Below are 26737 nucleotides of genomic sequence, written 5' to 3'. Positions count from 1 at the left end.
GGAGGTGCCAGGTCCCATGCCTGCTGCACTATTTACTTTAGAAGAGTGTTAAGCTATACATGTTCCATACACATTGCCAAGTAAAAGTTCTCCAAAGGGAATATACTGACCTCATCAGCACAGTACAATATATTAATCGGCCAGTAATGTCTTAGAGTGAAAATAAATTTCCTTATATTTAAAGTTTTTGTTATTCACAACCAATTTCTTAGGACAAATGTCCTATTTAATATAAAAAAGGTTTTCAGTCTGTATTTCTGTATAAGCCATGAATTGCATTTGACCTTTTTATTATCTTGTATTCTACACAGCTGATCTGCTATCCACTATGTAACCTGTGGCTTTTTTGCCCTACTGCCCCCATAGCTATAGCATAGCTTGCATATAATGTTAATATACATTATAGTAGTGTGTCTAAAGCAAACACACCATTTTTACCTGTGCAGGGCAGCAGTATGTTATATTTTAATTACTTTTAACCATTCACATTTTTTGGTATTACTGTTCCATTAAAATGCAATATTTCTAAAGAAATATAATTTATAAAAAAATAATCGTTTTTGGGCCTCTTTTTAAAGCATTTAATGTAATGTACCATTTCTAATTATTTCTATTTTGATTTTTAAAGGACAAATGCAGGATGCTGTATTAAAATATGGGCAGCAGGCTATGTACTGTATTAAATGTAGAATGTGCCCTGTGGCTTTAACAAAAGCAGCACAACAGCCAAGACAATGAAACTGTGAAAACAACAGGATCCAGTTACCAGCCTCTCAAAACTAAATGTCGTTGCATGTGTAATATGTGGATTAAAAAAGGGAGAATTTGCCAGCAAGTATTAGCAAGTTAGCTGTGTGGGAGCCAGACAGACTTACCTTGTAAATAATCAGCCAAGTCTCCACCATTGCAAAACTGTTAAAAACAGAACACAATTTACTTTCATTATGCACAAATATTGATGGACATTGCTGTTAAAAAATGTCATTACAATTACACTTTATTCCAATTCCCATTTGTATTTATTAAATGAAAACATTAAAAAAAAACAACTAAATGCACATCAGCTACAACATAGCTGCAGCAGTCATAGGTGAAGAAAGTGTTGCTGAACATTAGGTAACAGGGGAGCTTAGAAGAGGCATGGTATTACATTTTCTACTTTAGATTACTATAAGAAACCTTCTTAGTACAACAAACACTTTCCTATAAAAACCAAGACAGTAAGAAAACTAAACTAAACATCATTTAGTTTCAGACTGGCTGGTTGGCTTGCTACAGCCTTCCATATCACCTCCCTTAGCACTCCAACTGTGTTATAATCCCCTCCAAGAAGCCAACAAAAGGCAAAGTATGATGTAATTGTAGTTGAAAGTAGATGAAAATTGAATTATGCATCTTACTGCAAGTAAATGTAACCCTCTGAAAGTAAAGAGTAAAACTATTAACGGACAAGGAAAGGCTAAGTAACTTGGGGGTGCAAAAATGTTAGGCCCCCCCCAAGTGACTTTAAACACTTACCTTGTACCCCAGGCTGGTGCCCCTGTTAGGAGAAAACAGCACCAGCCCAAGGTACCTGTAGCGGAGCGCTTCCTCCTTCCGGCTTCGTTTGCAAGGACTACACGACAGGCGCAGTAGAGTGAAAAGGCGACTTCTCTGTTAAAGTTCGGCTTTTCACTCTACTGCGCATGTGCGAGCAAAGATGGAAGGATGAAGCACTGTTCTCTCCCTGTTAGGAGAGAACAGCACCAGCCCAGGGTAAAAAGTAGGCGATTTAAGTCACTTGGGGGTGCCTAACATTTTGGCACCCCCAAGTGACTTTGCCTTTCCTTCTCCTTTAAGGTCTGTCAGCATAGCCATTTTTTTCGTTAAAACAAACCTGCCAGCCTATAATTCCTCATCCTTTTCTATCAAGTTACTCCAGCAAAATAAACTTTACTGACACTGTATAAAGTATTTAAATCTTGTTTCCTTCAGTCTTGAAATTCACAACCACAGCAAGCAGGTAGATGCCATTTTGTGGACAATGTTATTAAGACAAGCTTTGTATCATCCCAAAATCTTGTTTATGTCCCAGAATGGGGGACTCGATGCCCCCACCCATTCCCATGAATAGGCTACACAATTATAGGCAGTGAGGATGAAGGAGTAATGTGAGGAGTGCAGTGATATCTAGAAAGTGCAGAATGGAAAATAAAAGTCTGCCCTGCATCTATGTCTGAGGCATAAAGGTGTGGCAGTCAATACATGACTGACAGCTGATATTTTTAAATACTATAATAACAGGTATGTATGTTATAATAAAAAAATAGGTTGATGTTAAATTTTTAATGGGCTTTTATTATAAAGCTTTTTATAATAACAGTGACAGTTCCACTCTAACTGTAAATTAATTGTAATGTAAAAACAGTATTACAAAACTAATTAAAAAATAAATAAAAAATGCTTACCTCCATAACCAAGAAAACAGAATTGGGCATTTCCTAAAAAAAACATGAATACAGATAATGAGTTCTATGGATAAAATACAACACTGACACGATTACAAAAATTTCAAGATCACCATCAGGATTTCATTCAATTATTTTTTTTTTGGTATAAAAAAATGGTAACTTATAGCAAAATATTGTCTACAAGAAAATAACACAACTTGATGTTATATAAGATAGACAAATATAAAGCTAATAATTTGAGTTTGATTTTTTTAGCAACATAAGTGTTTACTTGGCTTTTAAATTCTAACTTAAAACTGAAAAAGTTGCCGTATTTGCTCAGGGAGGCATAGTTTTGATTCTTGCTGGGGTGTACCAAATCCATATTTAGTTCAGGATATGGCCAAACCCTGGCCCTTTTTTTCCAGGAATCCAATTAGGAACCAAAAGATTTTGGAACTGACTCGAATCTGAACCTGTACTGGCTTTATTAAAGGAACAGTAACACCAAAAACTGTATATATTTTAAAGACATTAAACTATAATGGACTGCTGCCCTGCACTGGTAAAAAATGTGTATTTGCTTCAGAAACATTACTAGAGTTTATATAAACCCTGGTGTGTAGCCATGGGGGCAGCCATTCAAAAGAAAAAAAGGCACAGGTTATATAGCAGCTAACAGATAAACTCTGTAGAATACAATGGTGTCTTATCTGTTATCTGCTATGTAACCTGTGCCTTTTCTCCTTTTTTCCAGCTTGAATGGCTGCCCCCATGGCTACACAGCAGCATATTTATATAAACTATAGTAGTGTTCCTGAAGCAAACACCCCAGTTTTAACATTGCAGGGCAACAGTACGTTATGTTTCAATTACTTTAAAACACTTTCATTTTTTGGTGTTACTGTTCCTTTAAGCAATCACAAGACTGGCAGGGTCAGAGCGTAACTTGTGGAGTAGTATTAATTCCTTGGAAAATATACTTCCCAATGATATGGCTAACTAAGAAAAGGCAACAAACAACAGCTACATGTGGACTGCTATTTGTACACACTTTCTAAGCACATTTTGAGACATAAAGCAGTTCAAATATAAACGCCCAGATTCCTCAGCTATGCTTGAATTCCTAGAAAAACATCTTCTAAGAAAAAGCAATCTTTCTGAAGGAAGTGGAAAAGAAAAAGTGCAGCCTTTGAAAGCAGCTGTTAGGGTAGCAGGCACTTCAGAATATAAAAGGGCTTGTTCAGTGCAGCTTATACACTGGCTACAGTTCTAGTTACTGTTCTGGCTTAAAGTGTTTGAAAACAGTCCAGCAAGTGTCTAGATCCTAAGAAGTAGGTATCTATCATGTATGGAAAAAAAGAGGTGCAGTGAACCAACCAGTCATATGATACAGACCTACAAAGAAGCAGGCGTCACAAGCAAGAATTTATGGCGATGTAACATTGCATGAATAGATTACACTCATAAATAACTAAAAATAACTTTGGTCATTCTTAGAATATTTTTTAATTAGCTGACATGGAGATTTTAAGATAATAACTACTTCGACTGTGAATCCAGCAAGTCGTACTGAAACTCAATAAACCTAGATATCAATCTAAACCCAATGACCATTCAATGAAGTTTTGCAGCTGTCAGAAAGTTAATAAAATACATCCAGAAAAATTTTATTTACCTTTTCCCCTAATAAATAAGCCTTTTCCATTAAATTTCTGACAAGCAACATAGCTTTTGATGTTCAGCAGTAAGGCCCATAAAATACTTGGATACTCTTTAATGAAACACTGGGGCCAGTGACTTCAGTGAAGTCACTGAAAAACGTAGAGATACTGACACCAGAAATTAAACCTTTTTTGCAACAATCTTAAAATTGTCTTTGCACAAAATTTATCATTTAGACATAAAAGTATTTGCCTGGTGCTTTTATATTACCTTTCTGATCCCCGTGTTCTTCAAGGAGGGGGCTGCCATATTTGTGCAGCAGTAGTGTTAGCACTGGCAGCTATAACTGACAGGTTGAGAAGGGGCAGTAAAGTTGGCAAAACAGGTTTAGAAACTTCAGTCAACAATTACTTACAAAAAAGCAGCTCAATTGGAGAAAAATTATCAACATGACCTATAGGTAACTTTTAGGGACACATTTAAGAATTTTAGATGTTTAAAGGTACAATTAGCAAAAATTCAGAGTAAATACGATAATTTCTGATGTGTGTTAATTGAGCGAAGCTTTGTGTCGTGGCCGTACAAAAATATTGTGGTGTGATCCGAAAGTTGCTAAATTTTCGCATCCGAATGAGCGTTAACGTCGCGAAAACCTTTCTAACTTTGAACCTTCAATGCATGATTTTGGAAGCCTCCCATAGGACTCAATGGCACTCTGCAGCTCCAACCTGGCCAAAGAAAGTCAAGATACCGAAGCTTGAATGAATTCCGAAACTTTTGTAGTCGCTGCGACAAATACGATTTTGTCACAACGACTTGGTGCAGAGCACAAAAAAGTTGCGTAATTTAACCAAAATATCGTAGAAAATACGCAAAGTTCTAAAAGTTAGAAAAAATTTATTTTTTTCTCATTCATACTCATTTGGACTTTGATGAATATTTTGAAGTCTAGTTTTTTAGTGTCAGTATCACTTTAAATATATCAAATGCTGGTGCCACTGTGTCATAAAATGCTGGAGTGACTAAATCACATGTTGCTGGGCCCAATCAGTTATATATTGCAGAAGACATTGCATCATAAAAACGCTGGGACACTGTTATGAAACAATGGGACACTCTGTTATAAAATGCTGGGTCCACTCTGTTGGAAAAAAGATATGCTGGGGTCACTGCATCATATCCAGAATTCTCTGTCCCCACTGTCCTAAAATGTTTCTTATTTCTCAGGCAGATATATCTCTGCCCTTGTTTTAGTAACATAGGATTAAAACTCAAGAATCATGCTGCAATTAATATTTATTTATTTATTTTTATTTGTGTTGCAGCACCTTTCAGTGTGCAGCCCTTTCACAAATGAAGCAGGGCCTGTAGCCCTAAATGTGTAGTGACATACTTTATATAAATACATAATGCAGTGTAGATTCTGCAGTGTCAGGCATACTCCACTCTTCAGTTGGTCACTGCAACATATATTTCTAAGCCTTTACATGTTGCTGGGGCCACTGTGTCATGAAATGGTGCAGTCAATGTGTCAAAAATGCTGTATTCACTGTCATCTAATGTCTGTGCCACTACCATATATTTCTGGGCCAACAGTGGAGCTTAACATGTAATATATTATTAGGGCCATGGCTTCACAAAATACTGGGCTCACTTTACCATAAATCACAAGGACAATTGTGTCATACAATGCAGTGGTCACTGTGCCACTCACTGTATCATATATTGTTACAGAACTAGTATAGCTGAAGGTGTAGGAGCTAAGGTAGTAATCCCTGTAGGATATTTAGGGCTTTAGGTCTATAGTCAGCCTTAAAGATACCTACACTGGATGTTCTGGAAATTTAGGAAGCTTTTCTGTCCAGCATGGCTTCTTAAAGGGACCTTGAACATTTGGTACCTTTATACTTCACCTTTGAGGCCAACTTTTCAATACTATTCATGTAAACTAACAAGTTTTTATGAACAGAGATATGGAGTGAAGAAATGATTTTGTGACTTAATAAAGAAAGAAACAGAGTGCTTGAAGGGTAAGGTAGATGTATTATTCTAATGAAATACAAATGTAACCAATGGTCAGTGACAGACATGTTGAAAGGGCTAGTTTAGAAATTCCATTATGCCAGTTTATATAAATTACAAAGCAACATGAATCTAATACACAGTTGTCACTACATACTTTCCATTATGACCAAATTGTTGTCAGGCCTAGAAAATAAGTAGACTTTTTTTATTTACAGTGCTCTGCGAATAAGAGCAGCTTTGTTAAGGGGTAGTTGAGGGTTACACAAGAGGGACTTAGAGAATGTTCTGTTATCATTATAAAGAGAACCAAAACTAGATTTTAGATGTCTTCCCTTTTTTATGGGCTTCAAGTTGCAGAAGAGCCTAGTAATGGGACTAGTGATTATGGTGTCCTTTAAAAACCACTGCCTATAGCCTTTTATGGGATGTGACAGCTTTTTTTGGTAAGGCTTTAACAATGATAAATAGCAGTGTTGATATTTAGTAGATTAACTGAACTGATCTAGTGAATTGATCCACTAGTTAGATTGATTCTAAAAAATTCAGCCCCATTGAAAGTAAATGCACATTACGCAAATCCTGGAACTGGTTATCATTGTTTTTTCTTTTACTTCAGTGTACTTAGATCTTTGTGATGTTTACATCATACACATCATACAGATAAAACACAGGGTTCCTTTAACAGTTCACTTGACTCAGCATTAAAGAAACTGTTTAAATCAAATTCCTGTAACTTTTTTTATGCACAGGGCTGTTGTACAGATTCCTTAACAAAGCAACTTTTTCACTGAAAAAATGGGTACAATTTGTATTCTGATATTTAATCCTCTTTGGTCAGAGTTCAAACTATACCTGTTAATACAAATTTTCTTGCTGCTTCACAAAAAAAAAGTATTACACAAGCAATTTAAAGCAATAAAACCAATGAAATTTCCTGGTAATTATTACACTTAAATGGAAATGTTTATTGTGACAAACTGAAGGTCACACTGTGCACGATGCCAAACACAAAACATTATTTATTTCAAGTGATATTTGCATTGGATATAATCAATGACAGCTGAACCTTTATCAGTACAATACCTGAAATCTATTAACTATTAACTGTCAACAACAATAAATCTATTATGATGTTACATTTCCTGGCTTCTTTATATCTGAACTCTAAAATCAAATGATCATATATCAGCCCCTTATTAGGTAAGGCAGCTCCAATGGGGGGACAGTAGCCAAAGGTGGGTGGATTTTGGGAGGATGTGTGCCATGGTCTTGCTAGCAATGGCCATGCCAGATCGAGGGCATGGCCTGTGTTGAGTATGGGGTAAATGGTAAGATGTATTCAAATATTGAAAATAACAAATTACAGTGTCCTGTGAATCTAGTAATACCCAATGGTGTAGAAGTTAAAATAATGAAGAAAAAAACATGAGAAAGAGGATAAATATAGATGTTAAGGAGATTGGTATATGGTGTGGTAAACGAAAAGGTGTAGACTGTTACATGTTTGGAGAATGGAGGGGTGATGGCCTAGAGCAGGGATCCCCAACCTTTTTTTACCTGTGAGCAACATTTCAATGAAAAAAGGGTGGGGAGCAACACAAGCACAAAACCTTTCCAAGTAGGTGACCAATAAGGACTTAGATTGGTCAATTAGTAGCCCAATGTGGACTGGCAGACTACTAGAGGTACTGTTTAGCAGTACAGATGGCCTTTATGCCTCCGAAACATGCCTCCAAATAAGAAATTCAAAAATGGGCACCAACTTTGAGGCCACTGGGAGCAACATCAAAGGGGTTGGGGAGCAACATGTTGTTCAGGAGCCACTGGTTGGGGATCACTGGCCTAGAGGCTAGGTGTTGAGTAGAATTTTGCTTTTGTGAGCTTTTTCACTACTAAAGTTTGAAAAAGCACACCTTTAAAGTAGTCAAAGAAGGAGTATTGCTGCTTCTTTGAAATCTGTATTCATTAAAAGAGTCAAGACAGCTTTAGATAACAGATTTTTCAATTTATAATAAAGGGGTTATAAACCCATATATACAATTTTGGGCTGAAAGATGTTTAAACAACATTAACATTTCCTCAGATGTAAGAGAAAAGGATGGTATATTAATAAGCAAACCAAATTAATTCTCTACTGTCTCATTCTTTGGGAATATTGATACCTGCTTTTAGGGTATTGTTCCACCAGTCAGTCTGTTCCCCCACTTTTTCCTTTTTTGCCAGAATAGTTTCCATTAATGTGAGTGACTCCCAATACTGGCTTTTTACAATGGTTTCCTGCTCTAAACTGCATCTACTGTACTTTCATCACTGCTATTCTCAATTCTCCCAGCTTTGCTTGTGAGCGTTCTGTGGCCACGCCCATTAGATAAAGGCTGCACTTGTTCATTAGCTCATAGCAGAATTGCACAAGCATCAGGTAACCAAACACACAGATTCAGAATGATACCAAACAATCATCTCCTAGTATTCTTTTAAGCTTCCCATATTAAATCAGGGAACTCTGATGGAGCCATGTGTCCAGTCCCCACAATGCCATGTACACTTAAATTTACAGCCCTGATAAGAAGGTGCAACACAAATAAATGCAATGCATTGAGTGAACAGGAGTCATGGCTGAAGTGAGCCGACTACTGCAACATATTATTGTAACAATGCAGTGCAAGGAATAGCAAGGAGACAGAAAGATTGCTTTTAATAGCCGTTACAAATAACTTTAAAATTACAGGTATGGGACCTGTTATCCAGAATTCTCAGGACCTGGGGAAAATGGGTCTAAAGCGTAATTCAGATCTCCTACCTTAAGTCTACTAAAAAAATTATTTTAACAGTAATTAAACCCAATAGTATTGTTTTAAGGAGAAAAAGGAAAAATTTGAATTTTTCCGTAATCTGGATAATGGGTTTCTAGATAAGGGGTCCAATACCTGTACTGCAAATGTGTAACTGATGTCTATTTGGAAGTCACTTACAACTAAATTTACTTTTAAAATGCAAAATTCAAAAGCTGGCTCCAAGTGGGGTTTAAATCAAAAGTTTGATAAACCTCAGGTTTATGGATTCAAGTAAATATATGCTGAGGACTTTAATCTGTTAATTTACAATATAATTGTAAGACTAATACTACGAAAGTTTAAAAAATAAGTAAAGAGTATTTTAAAACACAGATAGATAGATTGAAGATGGAAAGTGGGTTATCCATAATGATTCAGTATCATACTGATTTAATATAAGGTTACATAACACAAGGAGACTTTTTCCAGCAGTAAGCACAGGTTAAAATATCTTTCTGTTTCCACCGTCTGAAAATAGGACCCTGATCCTATGAGAGGTCCCATGACAAACATGAACAACTTGGCATGTGCCCAAATCTGAGCAGGAGTACGTGTGCTAATGCTTACTATATACTGAGATAGTGGAAACAGCTAAGTGACTTGCAGGTGCAGATATACAGTTTCAATCAATTAACTCAAACATTCTGAAGGTCAGCTTGTTGTTGTCAGCAAATTCAACAATTACACAGGGGGATTATATAAGAAGAACTTAACAAACAACATACACGACATTTGAAACAACTTGGTATACAATAAAGATAAATAACTAAACTACATGTATGAAATTTGTTTCCCCCCCCCCCAGTTATTAAGAAAACTCCTAATTACGGGATGGCCACCTTCCATAAACTCTATTTTAATTAAATACTTTAAATATTTTAAAAATTATTTTCTTTTTCTCTGTAAAAATAAAACAGTAGCTTGCACTTGATCCCAACTAAGATATAATTTATCCATTGGTAGCAAAACAATTGTACTGGGTTTATTTAATGATTAAATATTTTTTTTAGGAGACTTAAGGTATGCAGATCCAAATTAAGGAAAGACTCTTTATCTGAAAAACCCCAGGTCCCAAGCATTCTGGATAGCAGCTTCCATACCTGTATTCTAATTTTGCTTTAGGGTCGTGACACACTGGGAGATTAGTCACTCCGCGACAAATCTCCCTTGCATGGGCGACTAAACTTCCCGCAATGCCATCCCACTGGCTAGAATGTAAATTGCCAGTGGGATGGCATATGCGGCACTGCGATTTGCCGAAGTTGCCTTGAGAGGAAACTTTGTCGACTTTGGCAAATCGTGCTGCCACGTATGCCATTCCACTGGCGATTTACATTCTAGCCGGTGGGATGGCATTGCAGGGAGATTAGTCGCGGCGCGACTAATTTCCCGTGTGTCACAGCCCTTAAGGGCACCCAGATGTGGTAAAGAAAGAACTTTAATATGTGTGTTGTTAAACAGTGTTTTTAATGCTTCACCCGAACATAGGTGTGTAGGTGTAGAAGTTACTCTAAATAAAGAAAGGTGAAAGCTTATTTTGATTTTTCAAAAGTGTAAATACAGTGTATTGAGAACATCAAACAAAATGTGGTCATAAATATGTGCATTCCACATTCTTTACTTAGAATTTTCTCAACTAAAATTTTAAGTTGAACTGACAAAAAAAAAAAAGCATGAAATGACAAACTAAACACATAAAAGAGAACAAAATACAAGAAAAACTTTAGTGTTCCCCAGCAAGGGAGTATGCTTCCAAATCTGAAGTACAACATATATCAATCTTCTACATATACAGGACCTGGCTATTAAAGCCCTGTTTCTCCTTCACTTGTCTGTCCTTGGTCTAGCCCTTTATATGCAAATATGCAGAGGAGCTCCTACTATTAAAAGCCTTACAGTATATGGGTTTTCAGAGAACACTGCTTTGAGAGGCATCACAAGTAATGGAATCAAGAAGTAGAGAGATGGAGGGCTCATGCTGTTGAAACTATAGCACCATGCAACCTTGAAAAAATCAATTTTAAAGGGGGCCTGTCACTGTCACAGTAATTATCATGTTAGCTGAGTTAAATAAACTTTACTTATACTACATATATTATATAAATCTTGTTTCCCATGGATGCCCATTTATGTACAGGATACATAAATACAATGACATCTAGAAATTGCTGACTGGAAAGTAAAAGTAACTGCCTGCCCTGCCTCTATGGCTGAGGCATAGAGACAATATATAATTTGGGTTTCATGTTAAATTTGCAATGTACTTTTTTATCCAGCTTTTTATGTCAGGGTGATATGTCATTCCAAAAAATAATTTTCCTAATAAAATATTATTCTAATAAACTTTGCAATATACATGAATTACAAATTTGTAAAGGTTTTTAAGTTATTTGTATATATAATTGCCATTAAAAGCAGAGTTTGTCTGTCCTTTTTTGTTCTTTGCTCTGGTGGCTCTGAATGTCGAAACAATGTAATACAAGGCAGCTGACTAACAGACCTGTCCTTCTTTGCAACAATGTTTAAAAAGTCATAACCAGGAGTTAAGCAAATGCTGCTTTCAATAGTAATTACATTTACAAATAACTTTTCTTGTATTAGGCAAAACATTTTTTTGGGGTTGACATTGCAGAAAATAGGCAGGCTCCATTTTGTGGACACTTATTAAGGTAAGCTGTACATCCAAGCTGTACACGGGGGGACCTGATACCCATATCCATGCACTGGTTACAAAATTAGATGGTGAGGAGGGAGGGGGAATGTGAGAAGTGCAGTGACATCTAAGAAGTTCTGAGCTGAAAGTGAAAGTAACTGTCTGCCCCACCCCTATGCCTAAAGGTGGCCATACACGGACCGATTTTTTACTTACAAACGACCGATTCCCGAACGATCCGATGCTATCGTTAAGTTATCGTATAGTTGGTGGTGTACGAACGATCGTCGGCCCACTAAACGAGCCGACATTATCGTCCCCAAAATCGATCGGCCAGGTTTAAAAATTTTGGTTGTTTAACGATAAAATCTGCCAGTTGGTGTGAGTGTCAGACATTTGTCTTTCAACGATTGTTCTCTGCGCATGTCACGATTGCCAGCAACGACATCGATCGTACGTAGATGTACGATCGTAGGTATTTTACGATAATGATGCAACAAAATCTTTCCCGAATTATCGTTGCCCGTGGATGGCATATCGTATGGGAACTCGATCGCCATACGATCGTTTGACGATATAATCGTTCATCGCACAACGAGCGAAATCGCCTCGTGTATGGCCACCTTTAGGCATAGAGGCGGGTCAGGCAATATATGATTGGCAGCTGGGACTTTTAAATGCTTATATAATGGGTATAGATGTGTTAATAAAAAAATAACTTTGGGTTACATGTTAAATTTGAAAAGGGCTTTTACTATACAGCTTTTTATGTCTGGGTGACAAGTCCACTTTAAGTGCAAAAAACCTAATTACTCGGATTTAAAATTTCGCCATATAAAAGTTTGTGAGTTTCTATAGAAGTTTGGATTTGGAGTTATCCTAGGCAAAGTCAAGCCATATTTTGAATTTGAGTTTTCAAGTTTTATTTGATTATTGATTGATTATTTGTTTGTAAACTTGAAAAATCAAGGTATTCAAGTTTTTTTTATTCTAACAACTTTATCACATTAATAAATAAGCGAGCATTCAATATGCATTTTTGATTCATGTGACACATGGGGAGATTAGTCACGCCGCAACAAATCTCCCCAAATGCCATCCTACCAGCTAGAATGTAAATCGCGGTGGGATGGCATACGTGGCAGCACAATTTGCCATCGTCGAAATTGCCTTAAAGAGGAAACTTCGTGACTTTGGCAAATCGCGTCGCCGCGTAATCTCCCTGAGTGTCACAGCCCTTAGAAAAAAAACCTTGAATTCACAAACTCGAAAACTGATAAATAAGCCTATTAATGTTATGATTAGAAATCAGTTAAGCCTTACTGCTATAAAATGAGCAGCTTTGTTTTGCTGCCTATCCCCTTTCACAGTTTACATGTGCAGAAATTCTAGAGAGATGGTGTGAAACCTGCATGCAACATAGGTTATATGGTACATAAAAAATATTTCATTTAAATATAAACATATGGGGGAAGCACATTTTTAAAATCTGATGGAGTGTTTGGGCAGGGACCATTAAATGTACAGAGCGTTTGGGGAAGGACCATGTATATCAGGCTTTACTGAAAACTCCAGGAATGTAGGAGAAAGATATAGAGAATGTGAGTAATTCCTACTGTACATAGATTTAAAAAAAACACTATTGCAATCTAATATATCTTTTGAACAAAATACGGAATACTAAAGCACATTGCAAAAATAGTTAACAATGGGAAAACAGTATTTTTGCACCTTTTTTTACTCTTTACATCGACCTTGTCAATTTCTTAATTGTGAATTAAGCCGATATGACTATTTTAATAGATCTAAATTACCTGGACATCGTAAAGGGCCACAATGTTTTCATGCTGCAACTCCTAAAAAACAATGAAAATGCTGTTATTAGTCTGTATTTATTTAGCACGTAACAGAACTTATACATCATTCACATCAGTCCCTAATACATTTACAGAAGGGAGTGGGAGGAAATATTTCATATTCAAGGCTCTAAATATTATATATTATATATTAGTATATTATGATTGTGTACAAGCCAAACCAGCCCGTTTGTTATAAAGATCTTTAGCCTCAAAGATGCTTCAAATAGGTCCTTGTCATCTTTTCTGCCAATTTACTAGTTTTACTTGACAGTAAGTTTGTAGTCAATTTTTCTGACTCTGGCTCATCAATTTCTATGCTGGATCTTACCCCAGCAGCACAAAATATCTCTGTTTCACATTCCACCCTCAGTTATGCTAAGGTTGTTGTGTTTTTTTTATTATATAACACTGAACATAGTTTTTAATACAAATTCATAATGCATTGCAGCACAGACATTACATTCTATATTAAAAATTACATTACATTACAAAACAGCCCTGTAGCATCAGTCCCTATGACTAGTAACTTCATTTCTGCTAATAATTTCCAGTTACCTGTAACTTACATTTAACCAGCTGTCCAAAGCAAGTTTAACATGTGCAGTATCTCTAGCTGTCTAACAAGATACAAAAAGATCTATTTCATCACTATTACATTTTATAGATTTATACATTATACATTTTTACAGAGCTGCTGAACCTCTGACCTGGTACACAAGTTTAGGACAGAAAATACAGCATTCAAGCCATACGTTTAGGATGCTTATACTTTCTTAGTTAACTGATCTACCAGTCCTATAAAATGTCCTCTACAGCCCAAGGACACTCATATAAATCACTCAGGTTAAGTTACTTATTAGCATAGAGGCTATTCTCTGCGCTTTCAGTTGAAGCATTTACATCTAGATTGCTGGAATCCAGCATGTTCCTTCCTGTCTTTTTTAGCATTAGAGAGAAAAGAGAATTTACAATGCCAAGATGATGCTTACCCAAGAAGTTAGCAACAAGATGATTCCCTGCAGTACAAGTTGATTCCCTACAGTACAGATTGTATGCCTAGTTTATGGAGCCCCAAAATACATTATACAGTACAAGTTGATTCCCTACAGTACAGATTGTGTGCCTTGTTTATGGAGCCCCAATATACATTATATTGCTGTATTCAGGACATTTATGTAAAATGGCCTTAGATATGGAAGGTTTCTGCACAGCTTATATGTATGTTTGTGTGCGTGTGAATATTTAACTTGGATTTGGTGTATGTGTACTGTACTTTCTGTGCCCTGTACACATTTATAGCACAAGAGGGTGTGTAAGTTGAACAGTAAATAAAGGTCATACAGAAATAACTACAAACCTACACCACAGAATAGAATACATTTCATATATTAATATAATATAGATTTAATTAATAGAAAACATTTCTTTGGATTTCTTTTGACAGTATAACTTATTGCCATTATTAATGTTAATCAATGGCATTTAAATTATGGACCAGCTTCTTTACTTTTAATCTTAGGGCCAAATTATAGCTACACCCCTGTTTGAATATGATCACCTCCAGTCCCTAGAAACATTTTCTCAATTGGTGCTAATTTTGTAAAATAATCAGCTTTTAAGATAATTACAAGTAGAGTACATTGCTGATGTTTCTTGTGTTCCCTGGTCTGCTCTGAAACTGTTGATTTATTGTTCCTCTTTTTTTTGTTCCATGCTCTCTGCATTTTCCTTCTATTCAAGCCCTTATTGTAGATCACTTAACTTCTCTCTCTTCTCCACTTTTTCTCTCTTTCCATATTTTCTTTTATTTACAACCCTTTCTATTCCCTCATATTCTGTTCAGTTTCCTTTTTATCTTGTCTCCTCCGCATTTTGTTCTATTTTCAGGTATCCTTTTTGCTAATACTCCCTTCTTTACTTCTTTTCTGTATCCTCCACACCATCTTCTGTCCTCTCTTTTTTAACCCTTTATTTATTTTACACTTTTCTTTAGGTCATCTCTTCCTTTTTACCATTTTTTGATGCTCTCATCACCCTCCATAATTCCATTTTTCCCTCCTCCAACATCCATGTTGTGTTTTCCTGCCCTATCATATCATTCACCAGTCATCTGCTATTAACGTTAACCCCCATTTCCCCTGATTTTTTCTTTTATTCTTAGACCCATTTTGTTTCATTCTGAGCCTCCCCCCACAGAATCAGAATTGCACCACAGGACAATCGTGACATAAAATGGCTACTATGAACATACAATACAATTACAGCGCAATCCTGATCCTGTGGAGAAAGCAAAAGATCACTTTTTTTTTTAAAAAAAAAGTTAACATGAAGCCCAGTATTGGAAAGTAGCTGTTTTAAAAAAGTAGCAGGATAGCATCCCACCCAATACCTCAAGCACTGGTTTTGTGGATTTATGGGAGAAATGCCATACAAAGAGTCTTAGAGAGTCTTATAGAGAAAGGAAACCATCCTCTTTATGTTTCGGGGAAATACTATGCAACTCTTTATTTACTCTCTTGTTTGGCAGTTAGAAAAGTTAAAATGTTTATATTTAGAGAATACAGTAACTGTTTTTTCATAGCAACCTGACCAAGTTGTCACAATTTAACAGGATGTCACTAAACACCTCAGGCATAGTTTAGAAGGTAGCAATTCAAAAATGCTTTTTAAAGGATTCTTCTTGATTTTTTTGGCTCATATGAAATATAGAAATTTACAGAAATATGGCCAGACTGAGATTCTCTTAAAGCTTCTACATTGACCATGTCAATAATTTTAGATTTTCTATATACCTAAAATAAAATCTGCATTTTGCCTAGAGCATTGCACTGTCAGGGGTGAAGAGAGTTCATGCATTGCCATGGCAACACAAGAAGGGGTTGGCACTGAAGCAAAGTGAAGTACGAGAGAGAAAGCAAACCAAATTATGGAGTATTATGCAGACGTGTATAAGAGACTTGTATATTTATGCAGTCCTGTACTTATTTATAGAGCACCACAAATGAATGCAGTTCATTACAAGGCATAAACACAAATTGGTTTAGTTAAGAGACACATTTAGTAAATATCAAAAGATTTTTGATACTGTATTTGGAATTTATACTATTCAAAGCTGGTAGGCATAACAGTATTCCTCAAGGAGACAAATGTGTTGCAGTAAATTCCCCAAAAAGTTAAGCTTGTGCTTGATTTATTTTAAAAATTGTAGCAACCAGTTGCTACAAGCTGCAAGCTTAAGGGCTCTGGCACATGGGGAGATTAGTCGCCCGCGACAAATCTCCCTTGTCACGGGCGACTAATCTTCCCGAACTACCATCCCACCGGCGAACATGTAAGTCGCCGGTGGGATGGCACACGCTGCGCAGGCGATTTCGGCAAATCGCCAAAGTTGCCTCACAAGGCATTTTCAGCGATTTGCCGAAATCGTGCCGCCGCATGTGCCATCCCACCGGTGACTTACATTTTTGCCGGTGGGATGGCAACTGATGGCAACTCGGGGAGATTAGTCGCCCGCGAACAGGGAGTTTTGTCGCGGGTGACTAATCTCCCCGTGTGCCAGAGCCCTTAGACCATTTCTCAGCTACCCTTATCTATTAACACATTTAATATCTATTGTACTTTCCCATCTATTTTGTATATTTGCATGTAATTAGTCTCTCTGATATACCTAAATTGCACTTGCTATTTTGCTGGTGTATTTTGGTGCATTGTAAAACCTTCACGTTATGTCCTCTTGGTTGCTATATTCTAGCCCTTTGGTGATGGTTGGGGCAGATTTATCAAAGCATTAGATATTAGAGCTCGCCGCAGAAAAATTCACCAAACTTCTATTCAATCCTATGGGATTTTAAGAAGTGTATTTATCAATGGGTGTAAGTTGGAGTTCACCATTTGATAAATATGTGCCTAAAAATCCCACAGGATTAAACAGAGAGTGTGTGAATTTTTCTCTGTTTAGCTCTAATCTCACATTTTGATAAATCTGTCCCTAAATAGCCAGGATAAAAACCAGCCTATTATCCTACAGTGAACCAGCCAGGCCCGGATTTGTGGAAAGGCCACAAAGGCCCGGGCCTAGGGCGGCAGAAGTTTAGGGTCGGCATGCCGCCCCGCCGGAAGGAAAATTTTTAAATTTGGCTCCCATACGGAGCAGTCGGGACCTCTCACCACTGCTCCGTATGGGAGTTTAAAGGAGCGTTCACGCATGCGCAATGGGGAGATGGCGCGTTGCGCATGCGCACTGGGGGCGCGTTCGTGCATGTGCACTGGGGGCGCATTCGCGCATGCGCACGGGGGGACACCTACAGGGGCGGCCTCGAGGCGCCCAGGATAGAAATCCGGCCCTGGAACCAGCCTCAAACACATTATATATCTTGGGGATTTTAGAAGCATTAACATAAATTCCTTTGCTAAAAGCAAGAAAGCTCAGTTTGCAAAGTATATAATATAGTGTAATATAAATTAATGCAATACAACAAGCCACTGTTTTAGTGATGAGGTGATCTGGTTTGAGAATAAAGTCATCCTTTGCAAAAACTTAATGCAGAAATTGACCAAAAATATGTTTAAATGGATATATTTCCAGCTCAAATATCTCTTACATGGATTTTCAAGTTCTGGGTGTGTCTACTATAACTTGATATTCTTGATATGCTTATGACTACTTCCTCTAATCGTGCCCTTTCCGCTCTCTCCCTCTCCTGATGTTAATAGCTTTTAAATATATTAAGATGCATTTTAAATGGGAATTAGTTTTAATTCGGGTACAAAATATTGAGAGTAAGCAGGTGGGGAGGCAAAACTAGCCCCTATGAGGTGACATGTCTGTTATTATTGTAGAGATGCCACAGTGTGTCCTGTACATACATTAAACCCATATATTTTAGAAAAGAATCTGCAGGATTTTAAATAAGCCCCTTACCTTTAAAATCTTTATCTCTTTACCGAGCAGGATCTGAGATTTTGACAAGTTTTTTTTATTGATGCTTTTAATTGCCACCTCCCAGTCGGTTTTCTGAAGAAAGTTAAAGAAAAATAAATTACAAAATTGTTCAGAATCACTACATTTGTTACTAATTAAGCAATTAACAAAAATATGGAATTACTATTGTTACACCATATTTCACTCACACACCATAAACACACACACCCATTCTGCACCCTTACTCAGTGTAGGATTTTATATGTTCTGTAATGTTTTTTCCTGAAAATTGGCAACCCTAGCCCTTATGTAGAATTTCTGCATTTGCCCAGGGCAGCACTAAAAAAGAGGGCCCAGTCACCCAAGTTTAGGTTGGATGAATTTTTTGTTTTCTTACTTAACCCAAAGTCATTGCTAGGGGGGAACTTTTCATAGTTTGTCCCAATCTGCTACTTAATAGGTAAATAGGGCACAGGTATAAGCCTGTCTGAGACAGCTGTAACTGGGGATCCTGAGGGAGCTGATTAGATTCCGGCTTGATGGTGATCCGTCACATATATTTTTCCCCTGAATGCAAGCATAATGCCACCCTGGCCAGTCCCTTTCACTTCATTTATGGTCACTTATGTCACTTCACTTCATGGGCGTCCACAGAAGGGGGCAAGAGGGGGCACTTGCCCCCCCCTGGAAAAGTAGCAAGAAAAACAAAAACCTTACTCCCATGGGCGTCCACAGAAGGGGGCAAGAGGGGGCACTTGCCCCCCCCTGGAAAAGTAGCAAGAAAAACAAAAACCTTACTCCGTTTCTGCACTTTCCCCTCAAGCCCGTTTTTGCTGTGCTCCGATTGGATCTTTCTTCTTGTGGATTCACCAATCAGAGCACAGCTTCCTTGACAGACAGTAAAATTGACCAATCAGAGCACAGATGCACACAGGGATCGGGAGATTTTGCAAACTGGAAACAGAAATAAAGACTGAAAAGATGAATCTGCAGCTGTAACTTTACCTGAGAACCAACTCTCAACTTTTGCTGCAGTTTTCATCCCACAGGTACTATACACAGGTACTATACCCAGGCACTATACACAGGTACTATACACAGGCACTATACAGTTCTAAAGAATCACTAGCTGACATTAAATTGTTTAATTTATAATCTATCCCCTACCCTAACACATGGAGGGTAAGTTAACTCTTTCCCTCTGAAAAAGCTCATTGTGTGTTTATATATGTGTTGTTGTTTTTTGCACTTACTATTTTTTTTTTTTTTTGTCATTGTTTTGTTCATTTATAGTAAGTTACAGTGGGGCCAATGTTGTGTATCAGTGCCAGTGTTATAGTGCCAGGGCCTGAATATCTGCCATCTGTACCCACTGCTCCTCACTGTATATAATGTGCTGGGTTTGTAAATACGGACTGCATCTCACTGTATATAATGGGGAGTCAGTACCCACTGCCTTTCTTGCTATAAAACTAACCTAAACACATCTAAAGGGGTGGTTCACTTTTAAGTTAACCTTTAGTATGTTATAAAATGGCCTATTCCTAGCAACTTTGCAATTGGTCTTCCTAATTAATTTTTTTGAATAATTTGCCTTTCTCTTCTGCCTCTATACAGATTTCAAATGGGGGCCAAAAAATATTGCTCTGCGAGGCTACAATTTTATTATTATTATAATTTTGTATTACTTATTTTTCCAAGTAGGCCCCTTAACTATTCATATTCCCATCTCTTGTTTAAATCACTACCTGGTTGCTAGGGTAAATAAGACCCTAGCAACCAGATAGCTGCTGAAATACCAAATGGAGAGCTGCTGAACAAAAAGCTAAATAACTGAAAAACCATTAAAAATAAAAGTGAATTCGAATGCGAACTACCCCTTTAAGCTAACTGATCCCAAACACAAATGTTTGCAGATCCCCTAACAGAAGTGCGCGTATGAATACTTTTACTACTAATACTAAACATTTTAGGGTAAAAAAAAAAAGCACCCCCACCCGCACTTTTGTACAGTATCCCTGGGAGTCAGTGGGAACGGCAAGAGGTAGTTGGGAGGTTAACTTTTTACGTCAGCAGTGAATCCACTAAGTGTCACATTAGCTGTAGGTCAGTCTGTGTATGGGCCATATTTAGCCTCCCCTAGTATCATCCTGCAAAAAAAAAAAAATATATATATATATTTATCTGTTGCAGGATGATGCTAGCTTACTTGCCCCCCCTTGGAAAATTTTCTGCGGACGCCCATGCTTCACTTAATTGTGCCATGACCATGCCGAGTGATCCTGCGACTTTTTGATTCAAAGGAAAGTATATCTGCTAACATTGTTATGATATCAGTGCTTTCAAGCTTAATTTGCTAGAATACTCTTAAAATAATGGCTTCGACAAACCAGTCACACATCAATTTTTTTTTCACATAAGCAACATGGCTTCTATTACAAGAGACAAGACAAACATTACTAAAGCTATATTATTATTAACATTTATTTATAAAGCGCCAACATATTCCGCAATAAGTGGGTTTCATACATTGGACATACAGAGTAACATATAAATCAATCAATAAATAACTGATACAAGAGGTGAAGAGAGCCCTGCCCAAAAGAGCTTATAATCTATATCATTGTTTATTAAAAATACAGACAGCAAACAAGAAGGTTTTTATTTGTTTACATTTCAAATGTTACAGAAATATTGCTCTAATGTCAGGGGAGTTATATCAGTAATAGGACTGTCTCATGAAGAACTGCACTTGGAATTTTATTTAAAGGAGGAAAAAAAGGTAAAAACTAAGTAAGCTTTATCAGAAAGGTCTATATAAATACAGCCATAAGCACTCACAGAAAAGCTGCACTGAGTTCTCTTTCAAAAGAAACAGGATTTCTTATCTCTGTGTTTTCCTGTGCCATAGTCTGTGTGGCTCTCTCCTCTCTCCCCCTCCCTCAAGAATGCTAAGAACTTACCCCCCCTTAGGATTGTGTGATCTGAGTCAATCAGAAGAAAGCTTCCTCATAGTCTTACAAACTGCGCATGTACTCCGGTCTTGGTGCAGGAGCGAGGCATTATGGGAATTTTCTTTACAGAGCTCAGTGTTTTGTTTTTTTTTCTATGAGGCTTCTGATCATCTGAACTGAAGAAAAATGGGCTTAAGGGCACTATTGAGACAACTGAAGGTATGCCTGCAGCTTGAGATAAACTCTTTATTAGCCTTTCCTTCTCCTTTAAACAGGCTTATACGGTGTTAGTGTTTCCAACTATTATTACACTGTTACCGCCAAGTACTAACCACAACTTTAGCATTCCAACAATGCAAGATTTAAACAATTTGCTCAAATGCATGCCTAAGACCTCCTTCACAATTAAATGTCTCTCAATTAATGTCAGTGAACAAAATTCCCCTTTACAAAATGTCCAAACTTTGGAATGAAGCCCGTATACAAAAACCCAATTTAATATGGGTACAAGAAACCAACTTCAGGAAAGGGAAAAAAATGTGCCTTCAGAACTCCAACTATACAATTGTGAGAGTGGCTTCAACCACAATCAAAACAGCTGGTGTTGCTATAATTAATTGCTAAATATGACCTTAACTTAAGTATTATAGATGGTGTGGTGTGATGGTGAGACTGAAACAGGAGAGCAATTATTTTGTGTATATACTCTAGTGAATATATATGCCCCCAATGAAAACCCAATGGTTTTGGTAGGAGGGGACTTTAATCTACTTCCAGACCCCACAGTAAACACAACAAGATAGGTTTATCTCACAGAAACAGCCAAACCATATTACAAATGCAAATTAGTTAAAGCAGTGACCTCCATAGTTACAATTTCCAAAAATGGCTCTTTATCAACAATTCAGCAGCTATTGTGGACACTATCATGGGTTACTATGCATGCCTGTATAATTTAAAAGATGCTGCCACCATTCCCCAACCCACCCACGATGCTATAGATAAGTTTTTAGACTCTATAAGACTGCCACAGTTGAGGCAAGACCAACAAGCTCTTCTGAATGCACACCTAACCCTATTAGAAGTCCAAGAAGTGTAAAGGCACTACGCCCCCATAAGACACCAGGACCCGAGGGGTTCCCCAATATATGCCACAAAGAATTCTCAGCAATGTCGCCACATTGTCTTTCTGTGTTTCAGGAAGTGCAAGACAGAATTTTTCCACTCCGAAATCCTGGAAGCCAAGATAGCAACAATCACCAACAAAGGTAAACCCCCTGACCCGAGCTACAGACATATAGCACTGTTAAACATCATCATTAATATCTATGCAAAACTCTTGGCTATGAGGCTGCAAACTGTTCTCCCTTTCCTAGTGAACCCGATTAAAGAGGGTTTCAGTTAAAATCAGGCTCCTGACGCCACAAGACGAATGATTAATCTCATCCAAGTAGCCCAAATAATATGGACATGCTGTTAATACTCTCATTGGTCACTGAAAAAAAGGATTTGATGAGGTTTACTGGGTTATGATCGAGAAGACCTTAAGCAAATTCAATTTAGGGCTCAACCTTATTAAGGCAGTCCTGGCACTATATTCCAACCCAACAGCATGTGTAAGCACCTCAGTCTTCCTCTCTCATAAGTTTAGACTCACAAATAGCACTAGGCAGGGGTCTCCCCATCACCACTCATCTTTGATCTGACTATAGATGTCCTGGCCCAAAGGATTAGACAGGCAAAAGGTATACAAGGGTTAAGGGTCATTGACACAGATCATGTAATAGTTCTCTACATGGACAGCGTCATCTTTATCTCCATTTCAGATACTCCAGATACAGGTATCGGACCCCTTATCCGGAAACCCGTTATCCAGAAAGCTCCGAATTATGGAATGCCCTTCTTCCATAGACTCCATTTTAATCAAATAATTCAGAATTTTAAAACTGATTTCCTTTTTCTATGTAGAAATAATACAGAACCTTGTAATTGATTCCAACTAAGATATAATTAATCCTTATTGGATGCAAAACAATTCTATTGGGTTTAATTAATGTTTTATTGATTTTTTAGTAGACTTAAGGTATTGAGATCCAAATTACGGAAAGACCCCTTATCCGGAATACCCTTGGTCCCGAGCATTCTGGATAATGGGTCCTATACCTGTACTACACAAATTTGGCACTTTTATTTACTACAAGGTGAATTCTGACAAAACACCTCCCCATTGGTATTAGCCCACCTGTGTTGTACACTCTTAAACAACAGTATGACCTTGACTGAAGATTAGACTTCATAACCTACCATGACACCAAACTAACCAAAACAGTTCACTGCCTGTACAAATGTAACCACCACAAGCTTATCGGGTAATTAACTACTTAACTGCATTGCAGATTGCTGTATGTCTTTTTGTTTGGCTGATAGCACTAGTCCAGATGCAGCTCCTGCCCAAAATTGTGTATGTACTGTGCCCAGTTACCATAATACCCCTAGATGTTTTATTTATCTTGATCCAGGCATTCCAACAGGTCCCCTGTCTGTCCTTACATAGTAGGTTGGGAGCAGAACCAGTAAGTACACTTTTGATAAATAACCAAATACGTACAGTTGGCGAATTAGTCAGACAATACTCCATACCTTATACCAATCACTATATTAAATATGTAAATAGTAAAAAAATTAAGCAAGAAGGGGTCTTATTATCCTTATTATCACAGTGGGGTTATTTGGTTTATGAACACAGGAAGAAAGCAGAAATTCTGAAGTGTTATTTTTGGTCTGTCTACAAAACAACCAGCAAATAAAGGCTTCCTTTTTAATAGACTCAATTCTAGTAATATAAATAGTGAAGCAGGAAAATTCACTCAGGAGGAAATTCAAATGAGTAAAGGTAAACACAGCTCCAGGACTGGATGGTATTCCTCCCAGGGTACTAAACGGGCCTAGATCTGACTTAATTTTTTAGGATTCATTGAGGTTTGGCATGGTGCTAAGGTGGTGCACTATTCAAAAAGGGATCCCTTTCCTAGCCTGAAAATTATAGAGCTGTTAGTCTAACATCAGTGGTAGGAAAGCTTTTGGAAGGGGCAAGAAGTGATACAATACTTGAATACATTGCAAATCACAATACTATGTGTTTGTGTCAGCATGGTGTATGCGTAACAGATCTTGCCAGACTAATTTAATTGCCTTATATAAGGAGGTGAGCAGGAACCTTGACTCGATGGCATTGGATATCATCTACTTGGACTTCGCTAAAGCATTTTAATTGTTAGAATATGGAAATCCCATATACCACCTACTACAATGCAAGTCATCAAAGCGGCAAAAACAACCCTGGGTGGAAAACCCATAACACAGCACTCTGGATTTTATAGGCGAGCACAACTGCTTGAACTATGTTGAGATATGCTGCCCCCACCAGAAATCTAGATAAGACTCAGCAACATGTTTAGTAAGACTTATAGTTGGGTTATATTAGTGACTCCACAATATGAGCAAATCAGAGTTAACCCTTGCTGCTCCCTGTTTGCCCCTACTAACACTACCCCTCTCTCCCACCCTAACCTGTGTTTTGGAACAACTAAAGGGTTATATTGAGATTGTGATTTTTGCAAACTATATTCCTGCTTGGTTTTTTTTTTATAAAAATCAATAAAAGCTATTTTTATAAAAAATAATGTTGCCCCTACTGTAAAATAGTCTGCCTTCCTGTAGTCATCAAACTCCTTAAAGGACAAGGAAAGGCAAAGTCACTTGGGGGTGCCAAAATGTTAGGCACCCCCAAGTGACTTTAATTGCTTACCTTGTACCCCGGGCTGGTGCCCCTGTTAGGAGAAAACCCGGGGGTACCCGGGGAACCTGTAGCGAGCACTTCCTCCTTCCTATTCGCACTGCTGCTGATTGTCCGGGACAGGTGCATGCACAGTAGAGTGAAAAGCCGACTTCTCTGTTAAAGTTCGGCATTTCACTCTACTGCGCATGCAGTGTCCCAGGAATGAGGAAGCGATCGCTGCTACCCCGGGTTGGTGCTGTTCTCTCTGAACAGGGGCACCAGCCCGGGGTAAAAGGTAGGCTATTGAAGTCACTTGGGGTTGCCTAACATTTTGGCACCCCCAAGTGACTTTGACTTTCCTTCTCCTTTAATGACTTATAATATTCTTATATTTTACAATATGAGGTACCTTATGCCAGTTTATCTTAATTTTTTTTCTTAAATGGAGTAGGGATGCACCAAACCCAGGATTTGGTTCGGAATTTGGCCAAGATTCTGCCTTTTTCAGCAGGATTTGGATTCAGACGAATCCACACTCCTGGCCAAACTAAATCCAAATCTTTAAAATCAAGTGACTTTTTGTCACATAAACACTGAAGTTAAAAATTTTTACACATTATTTTACAAATGCAAATTAGGATTCGGTTCGGTATTCGGCCGAATCGTTTATGAAGAATTTGGGGTTCGTCCGAATCCAAAAATAGTGGATTCGGTGCATCACTAAAATGAAGCCATAAAGTATGGGTAATTTACAATAGACCAGAGTAAGAAGTGCAAATCCCTAAAGGGTGCAAGACTGCACCCCTTTGTGCTCATTCGGCAAGCACTTCAGACAAGAGGTTCAGACTACAGCATCAGGGGGTGCAGACCAGACAAGGGCCTATTTTTAACTTCCTCTTTTGGTGCTTCCTAACTTGCATGTCTGAAACATTAGTACCCAACCTTTAACATATGAACAAAGCAAACAATGTTTCAACAACTAGTGGAAGCCTTCCCAGAAGAGCGAAGGGTAAAGTGTGTTTTAGCAGCAAAGAGGGGATTAAAGGAACAGTAACACCAAAAAATTAAAGAGCTTTAAAGTAATTAAAATATAATGTACAGTTGCCCTGCACTGGTAAAACTGGTAAGTTTGCAACAGAAACGCTACTATAGTTTATATAAATGAGCTGCTATGTCAACACGGGGGCAGCCATTGAAGCTGGGAAAACGGAGAAAAGGCACAGGCACATAGCAGATAACAGATAAGCTTTGTAGAATATAATGGGGTTTTATCTGTTATCTGCTAAGTAACCTGTGCCTTTTCTCCTGTAAATGGCTGCCCCCGTGGCTACACAGCAGCTTTATTATATAAACTATAGTAGTGTTTCTGAGGCAAACACACCAGTTGTACCAGTGCAGCATTACATTATATAGTAATTACTTTTATACACTTTCATTTTTTGGTGTTACTGCCCCTTTAACATCATGTTAATATTTCAGGTCAGTATGTGTGTAAAGCTGATTTTTGCATTCTGATAAATGTTAATAAACATTAAACAAAATCCTTCCTTGAAAATCCTGCCTCTTAGTAGAGTCTTGAGAACTCAGAATGGGTTCCATTAGAACAGCAACATTAATTT

General features: G+C 37.6%; 1 protein-coding gene across 1 annotated transcript in view; it reads right to left on the bottom strand.

Annotated features, from left to right (window-relative positions):
• ulk2 (unc-51 like autophagy activating kinase 2) overlaps positions 1-26737 on the bottom strand; it is a 75198-nt gene that overhangs the window by 45641 nt on the left and 2820 nt on the right. The window contains exons 2-5 of the mRNA XM_004911627.4: positions 18387-18479; positions 13421-13462; positions 2448-2480; positions 876-912 (exon numbers count right to left, since the gene is read on the bottom strand). Coding sequence (XP_004911684.1) covers positions 876-912; positions 2448-2480; positions 13421-13462; positions 18387-18479 — 205 coding nt within the window. The remainder of the gene's footprint in view (positions 1-875; positions 913-2447; positions 2481-13420; positions 13463-18386; positions 18480-26737) is intronic.

This window comes from Xenopus tropicalis, chromosome 2, assembly GCF_000004195.4.
Source record: "Xenopus tropicalis strain Nigerian chromosome 2, UCB_Xtro_10.0, whole genome shotgun sequence".
Taxonomy (NCBI): domain Eukaryota; kingdom Metazoa; phylum Chordata; class Amphibia; order Anura; family Pipidae; genus Xenopus; species Xenopus tropicalis.
The sequence above is the reverse complement of the archived record's forward strand: the minus strand, read 5'-3'. Positions and strand labels throughout refer to the sequence as shown.